The following is a 23,579-nucleotide window of genomic DNA, read 5'->3' on the forward strand; positions in this document are numbered from 1 at the left end:
ACCTTTCTACTATCGCCGACCAAATACGTTCCTCCATGATGACAGTGTGGTCAGACAACTCCGCCGTCTATCAATAAGACAACGCGCCATGTCACAAGGCTCGACAGGATGCTAAGTGGTTTCAGGAACACGAGAATGAATTCTACGTCCTCCCATGGCAGCTCAACTCATCGGACCTCAACCCAATTGAGCATGTTTAGGTCCTACTAGAAAAGGACCGTCAATGTTACGACTATACACTCTAACAATGGCCGAGGATTAATGGATACAATATGCAACGAAAGAATAGCATTGCAATAAGACACCCTGCAAGACATTGTGCATATCCATACCAAGACGTGTACTGGCTGTATTATAGACAGGTAGGAGTTTCTAACGCAAAACCAGCTCACTGTATATTATAATAGAAAAATATATGATATATTATTATAAAACGGACTATTAAATATTCTCAGTTTTCATAGTAGAATTTCTAATGCATTCATTCATTTCATTCACAGCGGTTATCGACGTTTGTAAGTGTCACCATTAGCCTTTTCGTAGGAGCAGTAATCCTCAGTAAGTATAAGTTTTAATATTGCTATAATGAATAAATTATAGAGGTAAACAAGTATTTTTATTTTTAATCGGATAAAAAAATGGTGGACTACATACATCTTTGGACGCTGATTAAGGCCTGACGTAGCCCAGTGGTCAGGAGCGAGAGTGCATACCACGCGCTCCTTGAGTGGACCGGGGTTCACGCCCGTGACTACTTAAATACGATAAATATTTGTATCGACGATTTATTGTAACTCTACTGACTTGGTTGTCGTGCCGGAGTATAAACAGAAAAAAAAAAATTAATTTCAAATCTGTTTTCAGTTTTCCTCTAGCACGTCTTGATTTTGTGATGAGACCGAAGTACATGAATATAAAAGTTAATATACGCGTTACATTTCGGGCGCATTAGCAAAGAGTAATAATTCACGATTTATAACAAAATAGATCAATCTAACTATATGAATATTTATTAGGAAGATTCCTAAAATACTCCCGGTAAGCACTGAAATTCTGAAATGGATCAGAGCTTCTGTTCCAAATTTACAGTAACATTTCTGGGGAGGGTATGCTATGAAACTGGAATTCAAATTAGAACCAGCCCAGGAGCCAACAGAATATAAGTTGAAAATTTTGTGGAAGTGAACATTTTTATTGTCGATTAATGCGAAACATAGTTTCATTTAAGCCGATTTGTGTATGTAGTATAGTGTATAGTGTGTTTAGGGTATAACGGCACCAGGGGTTTCCCCCATCTCCGCGTAATATACATTGTGGTGTGATACAGAACACTGTAGAGGCCAGAGATTTAAAAGTGTGTGGATATTGTGGTGTGTAATGTTTTGTACCGTTGTTCATCTGGTCTTTTAGCCGTTGGGTCTCAAATGAGACCCACCGTTGCCCACACTATACCTCGTGGAAGCAGACAAGGTACACCAGTATTTTAGAAATTTACTATTTACTCTGGCAGGTCCTGCCACCTAATTTCCTAAGATTTCAGTGGCTAGGACCTAAAAAAAAAAAAAAAAAAAGTGGAGGGTGGGGGGGGTGAAACGCTAGAAATTGGGTCAGGCCGAAAGAGATATAAGTTATACGGGTTAGAGTTCAGTTTTGCTAGTCGCAAGATAGCTAGAGAGGGAAGGGAGACTGAAGACTGGGGGGTTAAAGACAGAAATATGGGGTCAATAGTGAAGATAACCCCGAAATGTCGGCGGGGCAGGCCCATGCCTCACCAGGTGAAGATAGGGGATGGCCGGGGGGAGGGTACAGAGTAACCATCCCCTGCCAATGGAAGGGAAGGAAAGTGAACCGAGTGAGGGTACCCGGTTCAGATCGCCTAATGACGTTTCGGCAGCAAACTGCATAATGTCTTTGTCAGGTCTTCGTACGCCATTCCTGGGACATGTTGTCCAGTCCGTGTGAGTGGTCAAGTCCAGATAATGACTCCAGTTTAAGCCAGTGGTCAGATCCACGTTAAGTTAATGATTAGGTTTTCAGATTGTAGCTGTTAGGTTTTTGTTTGGTTGACACATCTAAGGATCTTTATTATGGATGTCGAGTGGTTAGTTTGTGGGAAAATTCCTGCTAAGGTTGTGGGTATGTTCTTCTTCTAGTAAAAAGATCCTGCGCAAACTGCGTTAAGGCTTTATAGTTGTGTTCGCTCTCCAGGAGATATTGTTCTTGGTTTATTGGCGAGAAACGTATTCTAGTTATTAAGAGGCAGCAGAGGTCTTCGTATAGTTGGCAGTGGTGTATGAGGTGCTCCCACGTCTCTGGCTGTCCACAGTGGCAGAGAGGGGTGTCACTCAATCCGAAACTGGAGAGTTTTGCTCTTCTTGCGCCATGTCCCGTGAGCAGGTAAGATGTCAGCAGTCCCGGTGAAAACCAGTTTGGGCTTTTGGGAAACACTAGTTGATTATCCGGTAGGAATCTTCGGGTGACTTCCCCTTTTGTCGAAGTCGTCCAGCGGGTTTGCCAGGCCTGCTGTAGGTGGATGAGAAGGCGTTTTTTTCTCGAGTTTACGATCGTTCGCCGGATCAGTTGTGTAATCTAGGCAGGTGATTGCTTTGCCTTTGGATAGTTGATAAAGCAACCCACAGCAGACGATCTCCAGGTCCAGGGGGAGAGCGCCCAAGAGGACCTGGAGGGCGTGGGTGCTTACAGTACAGCAGACTCTCGAGATTGTCAGTAGGACTGAACGTTGAATGGTCTCTAGCTTCCTTTTGTTTACTGCTGTTACTGCCTTGTGGAACAAGACTCCTGATGCGTATGTTATTGCTGGTAAGAAGACTGCCTTATAGAAGAGGGTTAGGGTCCTCTTCTTAAGCCCCCAGTCGCGACGAGGGGGGGAAGGGAACGAGGGCTGTGAAATCATAACTGGACTTGAAATATTCCAAGGACCAACAGAACGTAGGCTTAAATTTTGGCCGCGATCCAATTTTTCCTTCTAGAATACGCGAAATATACTTTTCATTTATATGAAGAGGTTTTTGTGGTCGTGTGGAGGGGGGTAAGGAAAGGAAAGGCTATGGGGGGAAGTGAACGAGGGCTGTGAAATCGTAACTGGACTTAATATTTTCCAAGGACCAACAGAATGTAGGCTAAAACTTTGGCAGCGATCTGACTTTTCCTTATAAAATACCAGAAATATAATTTTAATTTATATGGGGAGAGGAGAGGAAAGGAAAGGAAAGGAAAGGAAAGATATGATCGATCTTAAAAGCTTCCAGGGACCAACGAAATACACTGAGCCATAACGGTTGAACTTTTTCTTAAGTAATGTGTAAAAATCCGATAACATATTTCGATTACAAGTTAGGTAATGTACGCAGTACGTTACACTTTAGGCGCATTCTATTTTTTTTTCTTAAAATTAACTGAATATTTTTATTCTTTTTCATAGAAAAATGTGATTAACTGAAGTGAAAAGTAAATACAGTTATCTTCTTATCAGTTAGTTAATAAGATTATAACTTTATAGAACACTTAATAAAACTATAGTTTAACGTTCTGTTCAGTTTAATTTAATTTCCGTACAGTTTAATTTTATAACTATATTTATTACTCTTCCTCCCCTATACTTTTTTAAGTCTCTTTTTTCTATATATACATCTTATATATATACCGGGTAGTTATAAATAAGCTTCCCAATTCTGGAGACCCTAGTGTCAAAACGGTTAGAGATAGCGCTGTGAAAATCGGTGTCATTTAGGGTATGGAAAGCGATTTGTAGAAGGAAAAATAGCATCTCTTTGGGGACGTACCCAACGTCCCCAAAGAGATGCTACACGAAACTGTGTCGCACCCAGGCCTCCGTTTTCAGAATGTCAAGTCAAATGAAGGAGAGAACATAGAACAATATCTGTAGATTTCTAAGTTCTGATATTAAAATATAATCCTTATTTCTGATATTAAAATATAATGTTAAGTTAAGTATTCAATCTCATGTTTACAGTGCCCAATTTCTCTCCTGGTGAACTAATTTTTTTTCTTCTACAGATCGCTTCCCCATACCCTAACTGACATACCCACCGATTTTCACAGCGCTATCTCTAACCTTTTTGACACTAGGGTCTCCTGAATAGGGAAACTTATTTTATAACCATCCGGTATATTACATTTTACTGTGCTATTCAAATATGGCATTGGAGTATAAAAATCTAAAAAATGAATAAAATAAGATGTAAATCATATTCAAATAGCTAATACTTGTAATTAAAACAGGTAAAATTATTCCTCAGCACGGAATCCCAAGTGAGGAGTACTCGCGATGCACATGTTGAGAAGCACTGCTCTAGATTATCAGAATAAGACGTGGGCGTCACACGTTATTTACATGTTTGTTCAAATGGGTTACGTCCTCGTGGGTAATACAGTTGGTATAATCACCGCTGTCTCCACACCGGGTGAAGAAGACCCGAGTTCAAATCCCTCAATAACACGACGAATTTTTATGTTTTTTTTTTCCCCCGACCACAACGCAGTTGAGTTAGTCGGTCTCTGGCGAATGGGGCATGGTTTATCTTCCGGAAACACGGGTTTTTCGGCCAGCAAACAGCAAATCGATCAGAGAACACAGGCAATTTACAGACATATTATACATTTTATATAATTTTTTATACGGCGCAATACGTCCTAAGTTTCTGCTATACCTAATGTCCTACAACAACACACCAACAGAATGGATAACATGACTACGAATGATATTGAGAAAACAAAAAGGCCACGATGATTGTGGTTACTTTCGTAATGTAAATGTAATTAGGTTCTGAGCGAAAAACAAGAACAAGGCTGTTTACCCGCATCTGAATTCAACGATGAGACCAATCCTTCACTATGACAGTATCCCAATTCCGGTAACTCCATAGCGTGGACCAGATTGTTTAGAATACGAATACGAAATACTGTAGAATACGATGAAGACGCTACTGGCAGATACCGAAGAATTTTAGCCGATTTTGAGTACATACCCGATTAAGAGAGACCGGAACAGGATTGGTTGTTGCAGAGGCAGTTGGTTAAGAAGTATCAAAATGCCTCACTATCGAAAAAGAAACCAAGTTTTGGTGATAATTTTTATAGTAAATGCTCCACTCTTCTGCTGTCATGATATCAGTGGTATGTGTAGGGAAATGCACGAGGCACATTGCATCTGAATGGCGCTTCTTCATCGACTCCTCACAGCGAAGTTTGAAAGCTGTTCACCTGCTTTGTTTGCATAACGGGAACCTAAAAACATCCTTGCCGACTGACCACTCTGTTCTCAAAAGGACACATACCATAATATGAAGAGACTACTCGAAGAAATTCAGAACAGCACTCAACAATGGAATATATGCCGTGACCTCAAAAACATTAGTATAGCACATGCAAGCAGAGTTCGGAAATTGTTTCCTATGCATATGAGATAGCTGTTCTACCGCAGACTATTATACAGTAGACATCACTGGCCTCAAAGAAGCACATATGATCCAGGAACGAGTAGTGTGCATTATGTTCCTTTATTGAATCCAATGAAAAATGTTCCTTCCACCTCTCCATATTAAACTTGGTTTAATGACCAGTTTTGTCAAAAAGATGGGTAAGATGAATTCGAGAGGATTTCACTGCTTAAGCGAAAAATTTCAAATATCAGTGAAATAGGGAACTTTGTGAGCCTTTACCAGACTTTCAGCAGGAAAGCTTGAAAAATGACAGTTTATTAGAACTAAAAGCATATCAGGTTTTCAAATGGCTTGGAAACTTTGTAGGTGCTGAAGACCTATTGTCTTCAGCACCCACAAAGTTTCCAAGCCATTTGAAAGTTTTAGTAAGCAAGCCATTTGAAAGCCAATTCAGAAAATGCTCGATGCATATAAAATGGGTTTTCGTATATTGCTGAAACTTCATTTCTTGTATTCACATTTTGATTTATTTTCCAAAAAACTTTGGGACGGTGAGTGCCGATCGGAGGGGGGGGGCGGAGATTCAATCAAGATATTAAGTTAATGGAAAATCGCTACCAATGTTTCTGGACTGAACATATGTTGGTAGATTACTGCTGGACCTCGTACCGACATTTCGCATAAGATTTTTAAATTGCACATATATTTTTTTATAATAGTGTACTGTACTATTTTAACTATTTGTACAATTATTGGGTTTATGCTGTAAAAGTTTAATTGTAACTATTCTCACATTTTGTAATGAACTCGTCTTAAGTTGTACTGATATTATCAGCAGTTTTATTACGAAAACTACGCATGGAAGCTATTATTAAGAAAAAAAAAAAAACACGAGAACACATTTGAATCAATGCCCAAAAACTGGTTTATAAAAGTGTTTTTACATCTTTGATGGGGGGGGGGAGTTTCTTTGTGCAAACAGTGTTGCCGTGTGGTAATTCGCTAGGGTATTCGCTTTACATGGACTGCTGTTCAAGTCGCATGACTGCTAAATACAGTTAGTAATCGTACCATTGTCAAAATAATTAATGTAAACTCTTCTGACCTAGTGGATGTGCCGGTATAAACAGGAACATTTTTTTTGTATCTCTTTTTATGATTTAAAATATCACTGGCTCAATTGCAATTATTAAGAACAATTATACACAATATATGGAATACCCAAGAAAGTTAATAAAATGTAGTAACTAGTATAACGCACTCTCTCTCTCTACAGGATATAATATCTCGTCAAATATTTTGACCCCTTTAAAATTTTTAACAATGGCACAAGAGGAAAACACGTGTATAAACATATAAAAGTATGGACTAAACTTCTTTAGTAAGCATATTGACACCTAATGGACACATGTTTATATATTTTTCACTAAGTTGTTCTCCTTGTAGTAGCATAGGTAGATGTTTTCCAGTGAGTAATTTTTCATTATCATTAGTTGCTGGTATGTCTCTGTGAAGCAATTAATCAAACTGTAATTATCGTGTACCCATTGGCCCTATTAGTCATTGTGACAGAATTGCCAAAGAGGGAATGAGCAATGTTTCTGTTGCGTCAATGTAGTACACTTATATATATTCACATACATGCGCGCAGAAGAGAAATGTTGCACAGTAAAGGCTATTTTAACAAAAATGTTTATAAAACTCAAATGTTATAGATTGATTTCTTAGTAATTTTCTTCATTATGACTGAAGCCGACATTCCTATTTTAATATGGGTCTTTTTTTTCTGTTTCGTGATTTTATATCATTTCCAGCAACACAATTAAATTCCTTTTTTTTTTTTTTTTTTTAATATTGTTTTAAAGTGAAAGAGCTGAAGTTATTTCATGCTCAGAATCGTTTATATAATGTATTGTTCACACTTCACCACTACATCATTAATGTTATTTATTTACATTAGTTTCTGTGGCCATAATGCACCTCCCAAGGTTTTTGCAGTACTTTGATCCAAGCCCGAGGCAGGATTCGAACCCGCGACCTTTGGGTTGCCAGGCAGGCACTTAACCCACCCGGCATCAATGTTATATGAGCAGGCATATTCCTTCTTCTATTTCAAAACTTCACGCTTTAAAAACTTACAAGAACCTCCTCATACAAATCTAACCTCCGACGGACCTTATACTCAACAGTATGACATCAGTCAGCTACTAGCACATGAACAGTCTGTATTGCTTTAGACCAGTTTTGCGGTAAACTCCGAGGCAACTATGACCATGAGGCATTGCCATAACGTGTCTAAATTGTGCATATTCTGTGGTCTATTTGGCGTTAATCCAAGAGAAAATCTGAATTTCTCAGAACCCCTACACCTCTTCCCGAGATTGATCAATTCGGCCACAATTTGAAAGAATTTTATTAAAACGTTTCAACTTTTCATACTTGTTGTGATTAGGTCTGCAGAAAGAAATCGAATGCAAATCTATATGTATGACAAGTGGCATAAATACTGTCATTAGGAACAGCCAATTTGGAGATAATCCTCGTCGAACTCAGAACTCCTATAAGCATCTTCACAATGAAGGGTATTTGAAAAGATGCTGGCGAGACCGATTACTGACTATACTGAGAAAAATTTAGGCTGGTCTCGCAGTCAATATGGTTTTACTCCAGGTCGTGGAACAGAAGATGCGCTTCGGGCACTGCGAAACTATATATTAGGCTCGAACAGTAAGTATATCCTTGGAATCTTTATTGACTTTGAGTGAGCGTTTGACTCCATTCAATGGAGCAGCGTTCTTATGATGTTGAGACTTGCAGGCTGTTCAACTAAGACCTTTAGGGTGGTAAAGGACTACTTCACGCACCGTATAATGACTGTTAAGTCGACTGTTGATTCTATCGTACGAGAGGTGACCAGGGGATGCCCACAAGGATCGGTTTATGGACCACTAATGTGGAACCAAGTTTTGGAGGACTGGTTGCGTAGGGACTTCGAGCATATAGAGATGGTGGCATATGCCGATGATTTTGTGTTGCTTATTGAAGGAAATTCACGGATGCAACTAGAAACCAGGTCACAGCAGGTTTTGTTTGAACTTAATAACTGATGTAGGTTACATAAACTGACTGTATCGGGAACCAAAACAAGGACAATGGTCTTCAAGGGTCAATTTTTGAGTAGCAGATCCCCAGTTGTGAGAATGAATGGGTCGAGCCTAAAATCGGCAAGGCAATTAAAATATCTAGGCATTATGTTTGACGGATCTTTTACTTTCAACTCACATGTTACTTATCTATCAGAAAAGGTGAGGAAATTTATTGGGATGATTACTCGAATCACTAGAGTTGGCTGGGGAATAAAAGGTAAGGCGCTGAACTTGCTGTATGATTGTGTATTTATCCCCATTGTAATGTTTGGTGCACCAATTTGGTTTGAGCATGTAAGTGGAAAAGTATTTACTAGAAAACTCAGTTCCATTCAAAGAGTAATGCTCTTTAGGATGTGCATGGCATGCAGAACTTGGTATTTGGTATGTTGGGGGTCTAACGGTTCCTGGGATTTCTCCCATCTCTGCGTATGTTCTCTGGATCAGTCAAGGCAGAGATTTAAAAGTGTGTGGGATATGTACTATGTAGTACGTTGTGCCCATTGTTCATCCGACCTGTTAGCCACCGGGCCCAACGTTACCAATACCAGCCACTGGGAGGCCGGCCGGGTGTTACCAGTGATTGAATCAGTACTATAGTGTGCATTACTCTGACAGGTCCTGCCAACTACTTTCCTGGGATTTCAGTGGCTAGCACCAAAATAAATAAAATAAAAATTAGAAAAATAAACAGTCGCGAGGATGTTTTATTGCGAATTTGAGGTTTTGCTTTAGGAGCACTGCTTGGGGTTTTACGCTGAAAGTTTTAATAAAGCCTAATTGGGTCGGGCAAGAATTTTGGTGTAGCTTAAAATTTTGATGCAGGACTAATCGCTGTGTGAGATGACAGATTTGGATGGGGAGGCAGAAGGCTGGGGGAAATAGGAAGCAGAGGGGTCGATAGGGAAGGTGACTCCCCCGTTTTTCAGTGGCGCATGCCCATGCCTCACCAGAGGGAAATAGGGTTGGCAGGGGGAAGGGAGCGTGTGTCTCTCCCCCCGTTAGGGATTAGGGTTTTAAAGAAATCTCGCAGGTGCGAGATTTGATAGCCAGATGGCATTCTAGTTCTGATGTCATTCCAGTTTTCATCATTTTCAGGAACTTCGTTGTAGAGCGTTTGTATCAAGTCCGAGATGGTCGGCCGCAGAATTCTTGCTTTTCCCAGGAGGAATAGCCCTGTGCAGGTCTCTTGAGGCTCGAATGGCGTGTCTATTTCTTCATGCTGAGATTTTATTCTTTTGCTCTTGCTTTGACTCCTCTGTGATTCTCCTTTATTTTTACTTCGTCCATGACATTTGGTTTGTGATATATCTATTGGATGTTATTGTCCTCCCGAGGATCAGTTGCATTGCGATAATTGTATTGCGAAGTTAGTTAGTGATGTGTACTCTTCCTGAGTGTCCAATAGTCGGGACTCTTGGTGGATTGGGTTATACTGAATTCTTACAATAAGACTTGCTCTTATATCTTCATAGTTGTCGCAGTCATGCATGACGTGACTCCAAGTCTCTGGTTCTCCACATGGACAATTCCTGTCTTCTATTATGCCCATTGTGTTTAGTTTATCTTTGAACGGGCCGTGGCCTGTTAATAAGTAGATAGTGTTGAGGCCCGGGTAGATTCATGCTGGTGCTTTTGGGTACATTTTTGTTACTAGGGGAAGAAATTTGTGTATTAATGCTCCTTTGGTAGTGTCATTCCACCTTGGCTGTCAAATGTCTTAGGTGTGCATCAATTCTTTTTGCTCCTGCTTCCAATAATTGGTAACATTGAGGGTTACGCCGTTAGTTGTGATTGGTATTGCCTTTTTGTAATAATACATTAATCCAGTTCGTACTACGTTTAAGTCAAGGGGCAGTGCGCCAGCAATGACCTGAAGCGCTGCTGTACTAGTTGTATTGCTTGCCCTAGTGATGGTTAGTAGTATGTTCCTTTGTATTGTTTCTAATATTTTCCTATTTGTTGCTGTGTTGGTCTTCGTCATCCATACAGGTGAGCCGTAGATAATTGCTGGTATAAATAAGGCCTTATAATATAAGGAGAGGGTCCTCTTGTTTAGTCCCCAGTCCTTTCGCGTTATTCTTAGTATGAGTCCTGTGTATTTCCGTATTTTCTTCCTGAGGTAATTTAGATGGGGCTTGAATGAGAGATTGTTATCTATAATTATCCCCAGGTACTTTATCTGGTTGGTTAGTCTGATAGTGGTACCTTCTATTTTGATTTGTGGTGGCCTGTTTAATTTAAGCTTTCCTCCAAGAAGGACGGAGCTAGTCTTTTCCGATGCTATTTTTAGATTGTTTATTTTGGCCCACTCCTGTGTCACCCCCAGCTTTGCAGGTTGTGACTGGAAAATTGCCTATTGATCTTCATTTGTTGTATTGTGCATTGGATTACTTCATCCGCCGTGGCATTCCCTGTTCTTTTTTTGAATATACAGGTGGACAACTTGGCAGATCCCAGGAAGGAAAGGACAAGACTCTGGGATGCTTTGGTAAAGGTCTGGCAAGAGCGGTGGAGTGTTTGTGATAAAGGGCAGATTACACAAAAAAAATTCCCAGATTTAAGAAATGCAGCCTCGATAAAATTCAGATGGTTTGCCCCAAACGTACAAGCTATGTTCTTATTAACTGGTCATGCTTCGATTAAAGCAACGTTGCATGATTTAGGAATTACTGAAAGATCTAGTTGCCATTGTGGCGAAAGAGAATCATGGGAACATATTATGTACAACTGTGAGGAGTACAGCGATCTACGAATTGAATTGGTATCTCGGGTTAGTAATCTCAATCTTATGGCAGAAGCCTGCGAGACAATTCTAGGCTTCTTGCCTTTCCGAGCCTTTGCAATTGCAATATTTCTTAGGTGGGAAGACTCTTCTGCATCTGGAGGCCTTGGATTTGTAATGCGGTATGGTGTATGCCGAATTACCTAGAGTTCTGTGAAATCGTGGAGACTTGAGTCTGCTATATCCACTGCAACTCCAGCTCCTTGTGCTGCCGAGAACAGAAATGCTCCTTGTGGCATTTCTGTTCCCGGCAGCTCCTAGCGCTGGTATTTATGTTTTCGTCAGCTCTTGGCGGCGCTGGCATTTCTGTTCTCAGCAGCTCCTGGCTTTCCAACAGACTGTGAATAGATGCAGCTCTTTCCAATGAAGTTTGGACTTTGTCTGAAATTTAATTATATATATATTTATTTTCTATGTAATTTGATTATTTTCAATTTGTTCATATCAATCTTTTTTGGTCATGGCATTTTTTTTCCCTCCCTGTACTTGGGCAAACAGGAGAGGGAGTATATAAGAGTACTGCTAAATTATGTATAACTGACAGCGAGGTTGCCATTGGTTGGCTGGGACCGCTTTAAGTAATAAATATCAATATCAATCTTTACTGCACTGCAACATATACATATACTTGCCTAGTAAGAAATATCATTGCTTTATTTGTAGGGCAACTCTTTACAACAACAAACGTTAACTGGAAACCATCCAGCGCACCATCCTTCTTACTATTACAAGGGCATGCTGCACAGTTAGCAACCCAGCCCTTCAGGTTCTTGCCGGCGTCCTTCCGCTTGATCTGGAGGTTATTCGAAGGGGCCTCCACTACTGTCTATCCAGGAGTATACCAGCAACTATCCTTGGACACTCCATCAATAACCTGAATGAATCAGGCAGGAAAAGAAACAAATTGCCATCCTACTACTTCAGACCTGGCAGGACAGATGGACTGCTACCGACAAGGGCCCAATCGCCAAGAAATTTATACCCTATGTGAATGCCGTATTTCCCAAATATCCAAATTGGTTTTCTCCCGGTCTTTATACCACCTACCCCATTACTGGGCACGGATCAATAAACCATAAACTAACATCCATGGGAATCATTGACAACCCCTACTGTGCATGTGGTGAAATAGAAGACTGGAACCATCTAGTATATACCTGTCAACACTATGAGGACCTCCGCAGCATTCTGTTTACTCGTATACAAGATACCCTCAAGGAAATGAACACTTATTCATCACAGAAGAAACCTACTATTATGAGTTTACCAAGTTTGCACAAGACCTCTTCACAAGACGGAGCTCATTATTGCCAACACAATATAGGAACAACCCAAACATCTGATCCTTACCTAACTGGCCAACCGATCTTAACCTAGATGGGATCAACTGGCGTACGGGCCACCTGATTCCTTAGTGGCAACTTATACGCAGCTCTCTTGCTGTGTTTTATTTATCGTCCTTCACGGGTTCTACTTTCAACTGATGGCGCTTATTGCTCCATTGATATACCCTCCTTTCTTGCGTATACTCATACTTCCCCGACTCTACCTTTTTTTTTTTTTGCTCCGTCCAGGAAGCTCTGGCAACCCTGGCGGAGACAAGCCAGAAAATAATGGGCAGACTGGCTACCTCCTTGTGGTGTGTGCGGGCAACGTGGAGTCCCACCAGGGGCCCTGCGGCCAAATGCCAGGACACATAACAGAACCTAACGCAATATGTCATATACAACACACAACACTTTTCTGGCATTTACAGTAGTACTGTATTCCTTCAGAGCGAACATATAGCGCAGATGTGGGAAACCACAGGTGGCACCTGACCCTAATACTATGCACACTATGCACACAATATGCTTTATTTGTAATAAAGGTGCCAAAATACAGGCAGTTGTTTTGCCAATGATTTATTTTGGCACTTTCCTGAAACAGCTGTCAGAGTTGCGACACTTTATTAGAAATAAGTAGAAATGGTAATTCTCAAGAGCCAACTCCTACTTATTTGTAGTAGCGAATTATTGAAGAAACTCGTTGTGGCGGTTTTCACATTATGGACTAAAGAAGAAACTATTAAAGAGAAAAAAAAAAAACATTTTTTTCCCCCGATAAAAAGGTTTCCTCCTGTAAGCCTGGTACAGATAAAGTGAGTATGTATGCTATTATTAATGTAATTTTTAAAGTGTTCAATATAGAAAAACGCGCGGAAATTGCATTCTATAAATAAAATTTGTGGGTCAGACATTTCTGTGTTTTTCGTTTACAGCAGGTGATATTCACTTTCACTCAGGAAGCCGGCCGCATACCCATCAGTTCAGTCGTGAAGAATGTATTAAGCGTCAGTTTATCCGTACCAGATGTGAAATGGTGCTTATTTATTATTGTTATTATTATTTTATTTTCGAATAGCTTTCGCTTTAAAAGCATTGAGAATGTTAGACCTATCACTATCACTTACAGTAGGGAATTAGATATTCGGACCACCTACATAAAGCAACAATAGATTTATGCTCGACAGCTCTCGGTGGAAACAAGTAAGGTTTGTTTTTATGAAGGACATCGACACTTTTGCACAAGATGCTGACCAATAAGATATAGGATACACACTTCCGGAACACTTTTCTTCTTTCCTGTCACCGATCCCCGCCTTTTTTAATAGGTGTTAAAAACAGAGGGAGAAAGTGCATAAAACAATTTTTGGGAACTGAACTTTGTACTGAATACTGTAATGTGTAATTGCCTCTTTATAAAATGAAAAGGTTTATTTATAGTCACATGTGACGTCGTGGCTAGTTATTCACAACGATTAGTCAACGGCAGAAAAGACTGCAGACAATTTGTTTCACCTTGAGTTATTGTAAACAGGATTTCCTTTTAGCCATTTATCCCGTCATTCACATATAGAATACTTGTTACTTCATAAGACATTATATTCAATAACTCTCTTTTTTCAGTCGTCACCAATTCACGCTACATATCATGGATGATAAGATAAGATGGATGATAGAAGAATACGAGTCATATTGATAATCTGTCGACTATACATTTTGATCCATCCCTTTCAATTACTACCAGAGAACATTTCATTTTGCCTTTCGTTTTTGGAGGTACTTCAAGAACCGTACATCAGTGGGACAGTGTCTTTAAATGTTAAAAAGGCCAAATAGGACCCCTATATCAAACAGACTCAATAAGCTATCTAAGCAAAGTAATCGGAATTATTTCCAGATATGTAATAATCACTCTAAAAATTTATTTATTCTTGGTGATGCCCACCTTCATAATTATCAAAGTCATTTCCATCTCTCCATAACATATCGATTGGGACACTACGCTTTGTAGATCGAATTACCGAAAGAGAAAGATTGTTGTGTACTGTGGTGAGCAAAGCATAAATACTAGAATGCAGAAAAGGTTATCGAATCTTGAAAGTTAATGAAATGGTAAATATTAAATTATATTAAAATATTTATAAATTATAAATATTTATCATATTAGATTATACTATCTATTACTGTAAATCACATCAACATCTGGAACACGGTTGGTTGGCGTTTGCCACGCCGACATCTCCGCAGTACTCCCACCTTGTGCTCAAGGCTCCAGCGGTTACAGAATTTCAAGAGACACTTCCCAAATATGACTCTGGATACTGTCCACTCGCTCAACATCGACATCGACCTGTGGACTATACACAAGGCATATCGCGATCCATCTTGTCCTATCTTGCTGTTTGCAAAGGACAATTATGTAAGTGCCGGTCTTAGTTAGCCGATGTCATTTCATGTTCTGCTCAACTTCTAGACCTTTTTCGTTGTAATTACTTCTTCATTTTTATAGTTTGATTACAATTTCTGTTTTTTATTTATTAATTATTATTTAGTTTTTTTTTTTTCTATTAAAAAAATCACTTGTATAAACAACATATTATAAGATTCCTCTCGCTTTCTGTGTAAGGAATCACTATTTTATACAATTTATGTTAATAAAGAATCTTCTTCTTCTTCTTCTTCTTATTATTATTATATATTAATAATATTGATAAAATTTTTAGGAGAAAATGCCAGACCTAATCCTTTAATTAATAGTCGCCGTAGCCGAGTGGTCAAGCGAGCGGGTGCATAAGTACACGTGCCTTGAGTGACCGGGGTTCAAGCACGTGACTGCTAAATACGGTGATGTTTCTTGTATTCTATCTTGCGAACTCCTCTGACTGTTTGGTCATCCTGGAGTATAAACAGAAAACTTATTTATTTTTCAGCACATTCCACAATCACGACTTGCAGTAACAGAGAACAAGCTTAAGCAAAACGAAGTGGAACATGAAAAACAAAACCCTTAGCCATTAGGTGTTGGGTGAGCCGTGTGTTAATCGCCCAAGGTACTAAGACGAAGGAGCATCACTATATTGTGTCTGTCATTGCTATCTTCCCATGAGACAATAATTCAGCCATTACTTATGACAAATAAGCTCATAAAATTTCTTGTCGTCATTAACAAGATTCGAACTCGGGCTTTAATCACTCGGTGTGGGAAGACAGTGATTATAACCGTTGTGCTACAGGCGAAAGACACTAACGCTGAACGAACCTACAGAATGCATTTAGATACATACACAGATTTGGAAAATGCTGGAGATGAAAGGCTACAGGGTGATCCGTTAAAACCGTACCAAAATAGGAAAGTGTTTAGGCGCGTTAGCATATATACATAATTCGCCTATTGTCATCACCTACCAGTCCATCCATCCACATGTAACAGCTCGACTTTCCGTGGACGGATTTTCATGAACTTTTATATTTAGTTGTTTTGAAACGATTTGTCGAGCCTTGCCAAAGTTTCTTTCTATCAGATGAATTGAAATCAGGCAATTATTATTATTATTTAGAGTTATATTTAGAGTATAATAATAATAATATATTATTATTATTATTATTATTATTATTATTAAGACTAATAAATATTGTATTATTATTATTAAGACTAATAAATATTGTATTATTATTATTATTATTGCTCTTATATTATTTCTCCGATTGGGAATTCCACCTCGTGACGGGTATTGCTTCCAAGACACAGGGTGGTTGTTGTTATGTCTGGTGTTACTGTTAGTAGAGGAAATCTCTGACTATCCTAGAGGTGTTCAGGATCGATACTTCCTGGAGTTCCTTGTAGGCGTTCGCTGGGAGACCTATTGCTTCTAGGCTGTTATGTAGTCTTTGGCACCATACCTGTGGTTGACACGATGATCGGGATGGTCGTTACTTGTTGCATATACCACATCTTAGGTTCTTGTACTTCCTGATTTTTTTCCTCATGGGTTTTCTGCAGGTGGCCAGTGTTGTGTACCGCTGTGTCAATCAGGTAGGTAGCCCTTTCCTTCTTGTCGACAAGGGTTATGTCGGGTCTGTTGTGCGGGATTATCCTATCAGTTATTATGGAGCGGTCCTAGTATAGCTTGTGGGTTGGGATCTCTAGTACTGCCTGGGGTTCGTAGCTGTAGTATGGTACACTTTCTTTGATCAACTGGTATTTCCGTAGTAGCTTCTGATGTATCATCCTGGTTACCTGGTCGTGTCTACGAGTGTACTCAGTCTGGGTGATCACCTTGTATCCCGGTCATGTGTTCGATCGTTTCTGAGACCAGGTGGCATTGTTGACACGTGTCATCGGACACTCCGGGCTCCTTGGCGATGTATTTTCTATAGTTCTTGGTGTTGATTACCTAGTCTTGGATGGCAAGCATAAATCCTTCAGTCTCGAGGAAGAGCGTCCTGCTCTTGAGCCATGCATTGGAAGCAATTTAATCTAGTGATCTTGATGGAGATAGGTAGTGTCTGCCATGGAGTGTCTTCTCTGTCCATCTTTCTAGCCTTCGTTTGTGCCTCCTGGTTGGGGGAGGAATTCCTCGCTTAGGTTGAGTGGGGTATATGTCGTTCAGGTTAACTATCGCTGTCTTCTGTTGCTCAATGAGGTCTATCAGGCCCCTTCCTCCTTCTTTCCGGGCAATTGTCAGTCTCTCCACGGCAGATTTCGGGTGGTGTTGGCGGCTCTTGGTCACCATTGTCCTTGTCTTTCTCATGATATCCTCCAGCTCGGTGTTAGTAAAATCTATGACCCCGAAGGAGTATGTTAGCACTGGGACTGCATAGATGTTTATGGCTTTAACTGTGTTCCCTCCGTTCAGCTTTGCTTTCAGCAGGCTTCTGAGTCTCTCATGGTATTTTTCGGTCAGGCAGGCCTTAATTACCTTGTGCTGTAACTGCTGAACCTGCATCATCCCCAAGTATTTGTAGGCCTCTCCCTCTGCCATGGCTTCGATCTCTTTACCAGTCTGCCGCTGGTAGTCTAGGTTAACTAATTTTCCCTGTGCAATCCGTGGGTCTTGCATTTGTCTAGAGCAAATTCCATCCTAACATCATTGCTGAATTATTCGGTGATCTGGAGTAGTTGCTGGAGGTGCTTCTCGGTTCCAGCGTATAGCTTGATATCCTCCGTGTACATCAGGTGGGTGAGGGTGTACAGGTTCTTCCTTCCTTCTTTGAGGTTTTATCCATACTTGCTAATGTTGAGCATGGTGGATAGCGGATTAAGTGCTAGACAGAACCACAATGGGCTCAGGGCATCTCCCTGAAAGATTCCTTTCCTGATGGGGATTGGCCTGGTTGTGATGTTTTCGACCTTAATGGTGGTACTCCATTTCGCCATGGTTTATCCTAGGAAGGTTGTCACTATCGGATTGACTTTGTAGATGTTCAGCGCCTCTATTAGCCAGCTATGAGGCACGGAGTCGAAGGCCTTGCGGTAATCGATGTAGTCTGTGTACATGTTCCGGCGCTCCTTGTAGGCTTGCTCAATAACCGCGGCATCTGTGGTTAATTGCTCCCTGCATCCTTTGCTCAGCCGCTTGCATCCTTTCTGCTGTTGGCCCATTATGTTCTGGCTCTTCAAGTGGTCTGATATCTTCTTGGTTATGCAGCTGGTCAGGATCTTGTACATTGTTGGGAGGCATGTGATTATCTTTGTTTTTAGGCTTCAGATATGTGATTCCCTGAATGAGAAACTTCGGGATTATCTCTGGGTGCCTTATCATTTGGGTGAACTGCTCTGCCAGGTGCTTGTGTGTGCAAGTGAGCTTCTTGTACCAGTAGTTGTGAACGTTATCTATTGCTGGAGTTCGCCAGTTGTGAGAGTTCGTGATCGTCTGTTTTACTTCTTCTTCCCGAATCTCCCACCCTCTCATTTATTGTACGGCCTTGGATTTCTTGCATTCTAGTTCTATCCAGGGGACTCGGCTGTTATGTCCTACTTCCCTGTTCCATATATTTCCCCAAAACTCCTCAATCGCTTTCTGGTCGGATGGTCCATTCCCTTCTTTCCTATCTTCTCCGAAGAAACCTCTTTGGTCCTTATCGAAGATTCGGTTGTTTATTTTCCTCTGGGAGCTTTCTTTATATCGGCGTAGTCTCCTGCTGAGTGTAAGGAGGTTCTGCTTCAAAGTGTCCAAGTATTATTATTATTTATTAAGATTCATTTATTGTAAACAAATTCTCTTGATAAAAATAAATTGTATTGTATTATTTATTAAGACTAATAAATATTGTATTATTATTATTATTTCATACATATCACATTGGCTATCCATATACTGTATATTGTATCTAAAGAACTGAATACAGTATTATGTTTTTTGTCACAGGTTGACTGGGATTATGAATATGAAATATGGAAGTTGTGTAGAAACGAAATTTTTTCGGTTAGCGCATAAAAGTCGGTGCTCTTTGCTCTTTTGTTTTATTGTAATAAATCATCAATTATTACTATTTGCTAACCCGCCTGAAATGTAACGCACTGGGTACATTAACTGACTTCTTACATTTAGTTGTGTACAGTGAAAGTGCCTGTAGAAACCTTAAGTTCCTGAAATAGTTCTCTGACCGCCGCTGCATCGCTCACCTTCAACCTACATTGCACGGTTCGGCTAGTCGTACTTTTGGCGGTGCGTATAGTTTGTTTCTGTGGCAGGATTTCGTAGTGATGCGTTCGATAACACAACGAGTATTCTTCGATGAATACCATTTTGCTACAAATTTGTAATTCTCTACAGAGAACAATTTTCTGATAAAGATGGATTGCAAACAGCATCATAGCGAAATTATTAAGACATCCCGAGTGTCGGATAGCGTGAAAAACAAAAACATGACTACAAAAGAGGTGCACGAATAAATTATCAGAGTCCACGTAAGGCCTGACATAGCTGAGCGAATGATATACGTATAATCGACCATTTAATGTGGAGTACAATAGTAAAAGTGTTTAAATTGAGCCCATGTGGCTGATTAATACGGTAATGTTCTTGTATTCTTTATCTTGTGCTAGTAAACTCCTCTGACTTTGCGGCCGTCCCGGATTATAAACAGAACATGTATTTATTTCTTGTCTATTTAAGTCCTTGAGATGGCTAGCATACAAGTTAGTGCAATTGCATCATTTAAGCACGTAGCCAACTACTTAAGTAGTTATAAATTGGCATCATTAAATATATATCATATTGTGAATACCTTCACGGCGCCTCCGTAGCCAGGTGGACAGGAGCAGCAATTCGTAGCACACGCTTCTTGATTAGACCGGGGTTCGAGCCCGTGACCGCCAAATATGGAGGATGCGGAAAGTTCAGGGAATGACCACTGCATATCCCCGGAGCAATATGGCCTTAATTGCAAATGCTCCTAAAAACCAAATAACAAACGAATATCTTCACAACGAGTTGCCATGATATTGCACTGCCTCGAATAAGTAACACTTCACCATAGGAGAAGGCTATTGTTACTTATTCTCAGCGAATACCAAACCCATAGGGTATAGTTTGAAATATGGTATGGGATAAAGATCACTGTTGTCCTCATACTATCCCTATTAGACTTAAGACAGCAAAAAAGATGGTGATAGTAGGAGAGGAAGAGGAAGAAATGCCGTCGAAGGAAAAAAGGGACAGTTACTCCTTCAACACACACTACTCAAAAAATCATAAATTCTTCGAATGGGCAACGCTTTCCCAGTAGAGAAGATTGTTGTTACCTATTCTCGGAAACTCCGTGGCCATCAGGTCCCCCCTCCCCCAGACGGCACCGTTTTGAAATATGGTATGGGATAAAGTTCTCGGTTATCCCTATTAGACTTACAAAAGAGATAAAGATGTAGGAAGGTGATAGGAGAGGTAGAGGAAGGAAATGCCGTAGAAGGAAGAAAGGGACAGTTGCTCCTTCAACTCACACTCAAAGCTCATATATTCCTCGAATAGGCAACGCCTCTCCAGTAGAGAAGACTGTTGTTATCTATTCGAGGAAACCCAGCTCCTTCGACTCACACACAAAGCTCATATATTCCTCGAATAGGCAACGCTTCCCCAGTCGAGAAGATTGTTGTTACCTATTCGAGGAAACTCAGTTGCCATTGGGCCCACCAGATGACACCGTTTCCAAGCTTGTTGGCTTCTCTTCGGTGGGTTGGGCAGGTACCCTGGTGTTGCAATGATGACAACCCAGTTGCGAAGTATAATTCCACAATATGAGAGATGCCCGACGGTGTGGAGTAATTTAAATTACAGTATAGTTTAGGGCTAGAGCCTCAAGTTACGTAGGCAGTTGACTAGCATACAAGTTAGTGCAATTGCATTATTTCTGTACGTAGCCAACTACTTAAGTAGTTATAAATCGGCATCAGTAAGTATATCTCATATTGTGATGCAATTGCATTAACTTGCCGTATGGGTGATAGTATCCGCTGAGAATAAGTAATAATAGTCTTCTCCTATGGTGAAGCGTTACTTATTCGAGGAAGTGAAATTTCATGGCAACTCGTTGTGAAGGTATTCACAATTCACAATGCACGTCTCTATAAACGGACATCAAATCAAGTTTGTCAACTCTCACAGGGAACTCGGTTTGGTATCTGTCTTTTCTGGAGCACTTCAAGGAAGCAAGAAACAAATTCTATGCAGTCATTTGTTCTGTTCGTCAGGAACTGGTTGGTTAAGGCAATAAGAAGCTAATATTTAGATTTATCCAAACTTGTGCTGTATTCGTGGCTCTCTAAGCGTCAGAAATCTGGTCCTCCGCTCCTCCAACCTACCTGCAGCAGTTCTTGGGGCTTGAGTATTGGCTGCTGTGATATTTCAATAGCTCTTCAGGACATCCCCTTACTATCTCTAGGGCTATACTGCACTCACTGCATGGAATGACCCCTTGGAAACAAATAATCACAACTTGCAATTTAATGACTCTCTCCAAGCTTATTTCGAGTAGACTAGATTGATTTTTTTTTTTTTTTTTTGATTTGGTAGTTGTTGGCGCATCGGCTTCTGTGGCCATATTGCACCTCCCAAGGTTTTTGGAGTACTTTGATCCAAGCCCGAGGCGGAATCGAACCCGCGACCTTATGGGTTGCCGGGCAGGTACTTTACCCACTCGGCTAGCCCGGTCGGCAGTAGACTAGATGCTCCCATCATTAATAGGCTCATCATTTTACCCAAAGATAACAGAAGAGCAGCTAATCACCAAACATCTAAGATCAGACCTGCCCTCAAACAAATGAGCTCGCTCAGTCATATGTTTCCAGCAAACACGATTGGTCTCCTGAACGACCTAAATATTAACCCCGAGGCGATTTGCATGGACAAGACCTACAGATCCAAAGTCTTTGCGGATACCTACGCAATACTGCAATTTTAGATGTTTCAAGTCTCCTCCGCTCTCCGTAGGCTTCTGTGTTTGAGGACAAACTGCACTCCCCTCCTGTTCCGGACAGCCGTCTACAATTTACCTGCTCTCCCGCACCGTGCTTCGAGGGATGCTGAATTATTTAGAATATTTATCCTGAACATTGTCCTGAACCTGCTGTAATAAACTTGATCTGTATCCTTTATATTAATGTATATATTGTTAATCTGTTATAGTTATGTTTACCCTCCTAGCAAATGTTTGCTGTTAGAGGTAGATGTAACCTTTCCTTTTCCTTTACTTGAATAAATAATAATAATAATAATAATAATATGAGATATACTTAATGATGCCAATTTATAACTACTTAAGTAGTTGGCTATGTACAGAAATGATGCAATTGCACTAACTTGTATGCTAGTCAGCTCTCTACGTAACCTGAAGCTCTAGCATTAAACTATACTGTATAACTGACAGCGGGGTTGCCATTGGTTGGCTGGGACAGCTTTAAGTAATAAATATCAATCAATGTACAGTACTGTCCTTGAGATGGTTAAACCATCGTCATACGTTTCTACGCTCAGAGAATCCTACTCGTCCTATCTGTCGGATAGAACATCCATTCGTCGTTACATTGCTGTCCCTTATTCGATGTATAAAGCAGCTAACTCTAAATTCGAGCGATTATCTGTTTGATTTTGTTTTGAACAAACGCCAAAAAGCCCTCACCGTATTTTTGGTTTTAATTAAAATTCTTTTAATTTGTTCTTTTTTCTACAATGTACTGTACTTTAAATCTATATACTTGACCTTTCCACCAATTAAACTAGTATGTTTAGTTTCGTGATTTTTTAGCATATTTGCATCATGAGATCCATATTTTCTATGTGATGAAGTAGAAAATAGTACAAAGACTCACCTGAATAAAAATTCAAGAAATTCAGTGCGAAAGAGTTTTTAACCTTGGACTATACCTGACTACTGGTATTATTTTATTTTATTTATTTATTATTTTTGTAATTTTAACTCTGGAAGTTTCAGTGGTATACAGTTCAGCGTAGGTGAATCGAAAAAAAATAGGAAATTCAAATTTTTCAGAATTTATGAATGTGCACCAGTTCTGAATAAATTTTGAAAATGACAAATCCCACAGATCTGCCATACGGAAACGTTTTGCTGGCTCGGCCAATTCTCGGAACAGCTCTTGAAGCCACATCTTGAGTTCATGTTATGGTTCATCCTAACACTGTCGGCTATACTATTACAATATTCCACTACATTAATATTAGTATGACTATCAGTTTTCACATATTTGAGAGATAGTTGCACAAGCGATTACTGCTCTTACCTGGCACATTTTTAAAGGAAGAACAAGATATTTTTGAAACGTTATTCAAGCTGAGGTGAATGGTTTTCTTTCTAGAAAATGTGAAAGTGTTGCCTTGCATGAATGTATCACCGACATACAAGAATTCATAATTCACCATGTTGCAAGTCATGCCTCTTTCTGAGG

General features: G+C 40.0%; 1 protein-coding gene across 2 annotated transcripts in view; it reads left to right on the forward strand.

Moving 5' to 3' along the window:
• Nucleotides 1-23,579, forward strand: part of LOC150091062 (dual oxidase maturation factor 2-like) — a 228,812-nt gene that overhangs the window by 55,249 nt on the left and 149,984 nt on the right. For both annotated transcript variants that reach the window (XM_090381525.1, XM_090381516.1), the window contains exon 3: nt 501-558. In XM_090381525.1, coding sequence (XP_090237651.1) covers nt 501-558 — 58 coding nt within the window. The remainder of the gene's footprint in view (nt 1-500; nt 559-23,579) is intronic.

This window comes from Mastigoproctus giganteus, chromosome 1 (genome assembly GCF_048544385.1).
Source record: "Mastigoproctus giganteus isolate SK-2022 chromosome 1, ASM4854438v1, whole genome shotgun sequence".
NCBI lineage: Eukaryota > Metazoa > Arthropoda > Arachnida > Uropygi > Thelyphonidae > Mastigoproctus > Mastigoproctus giganteus.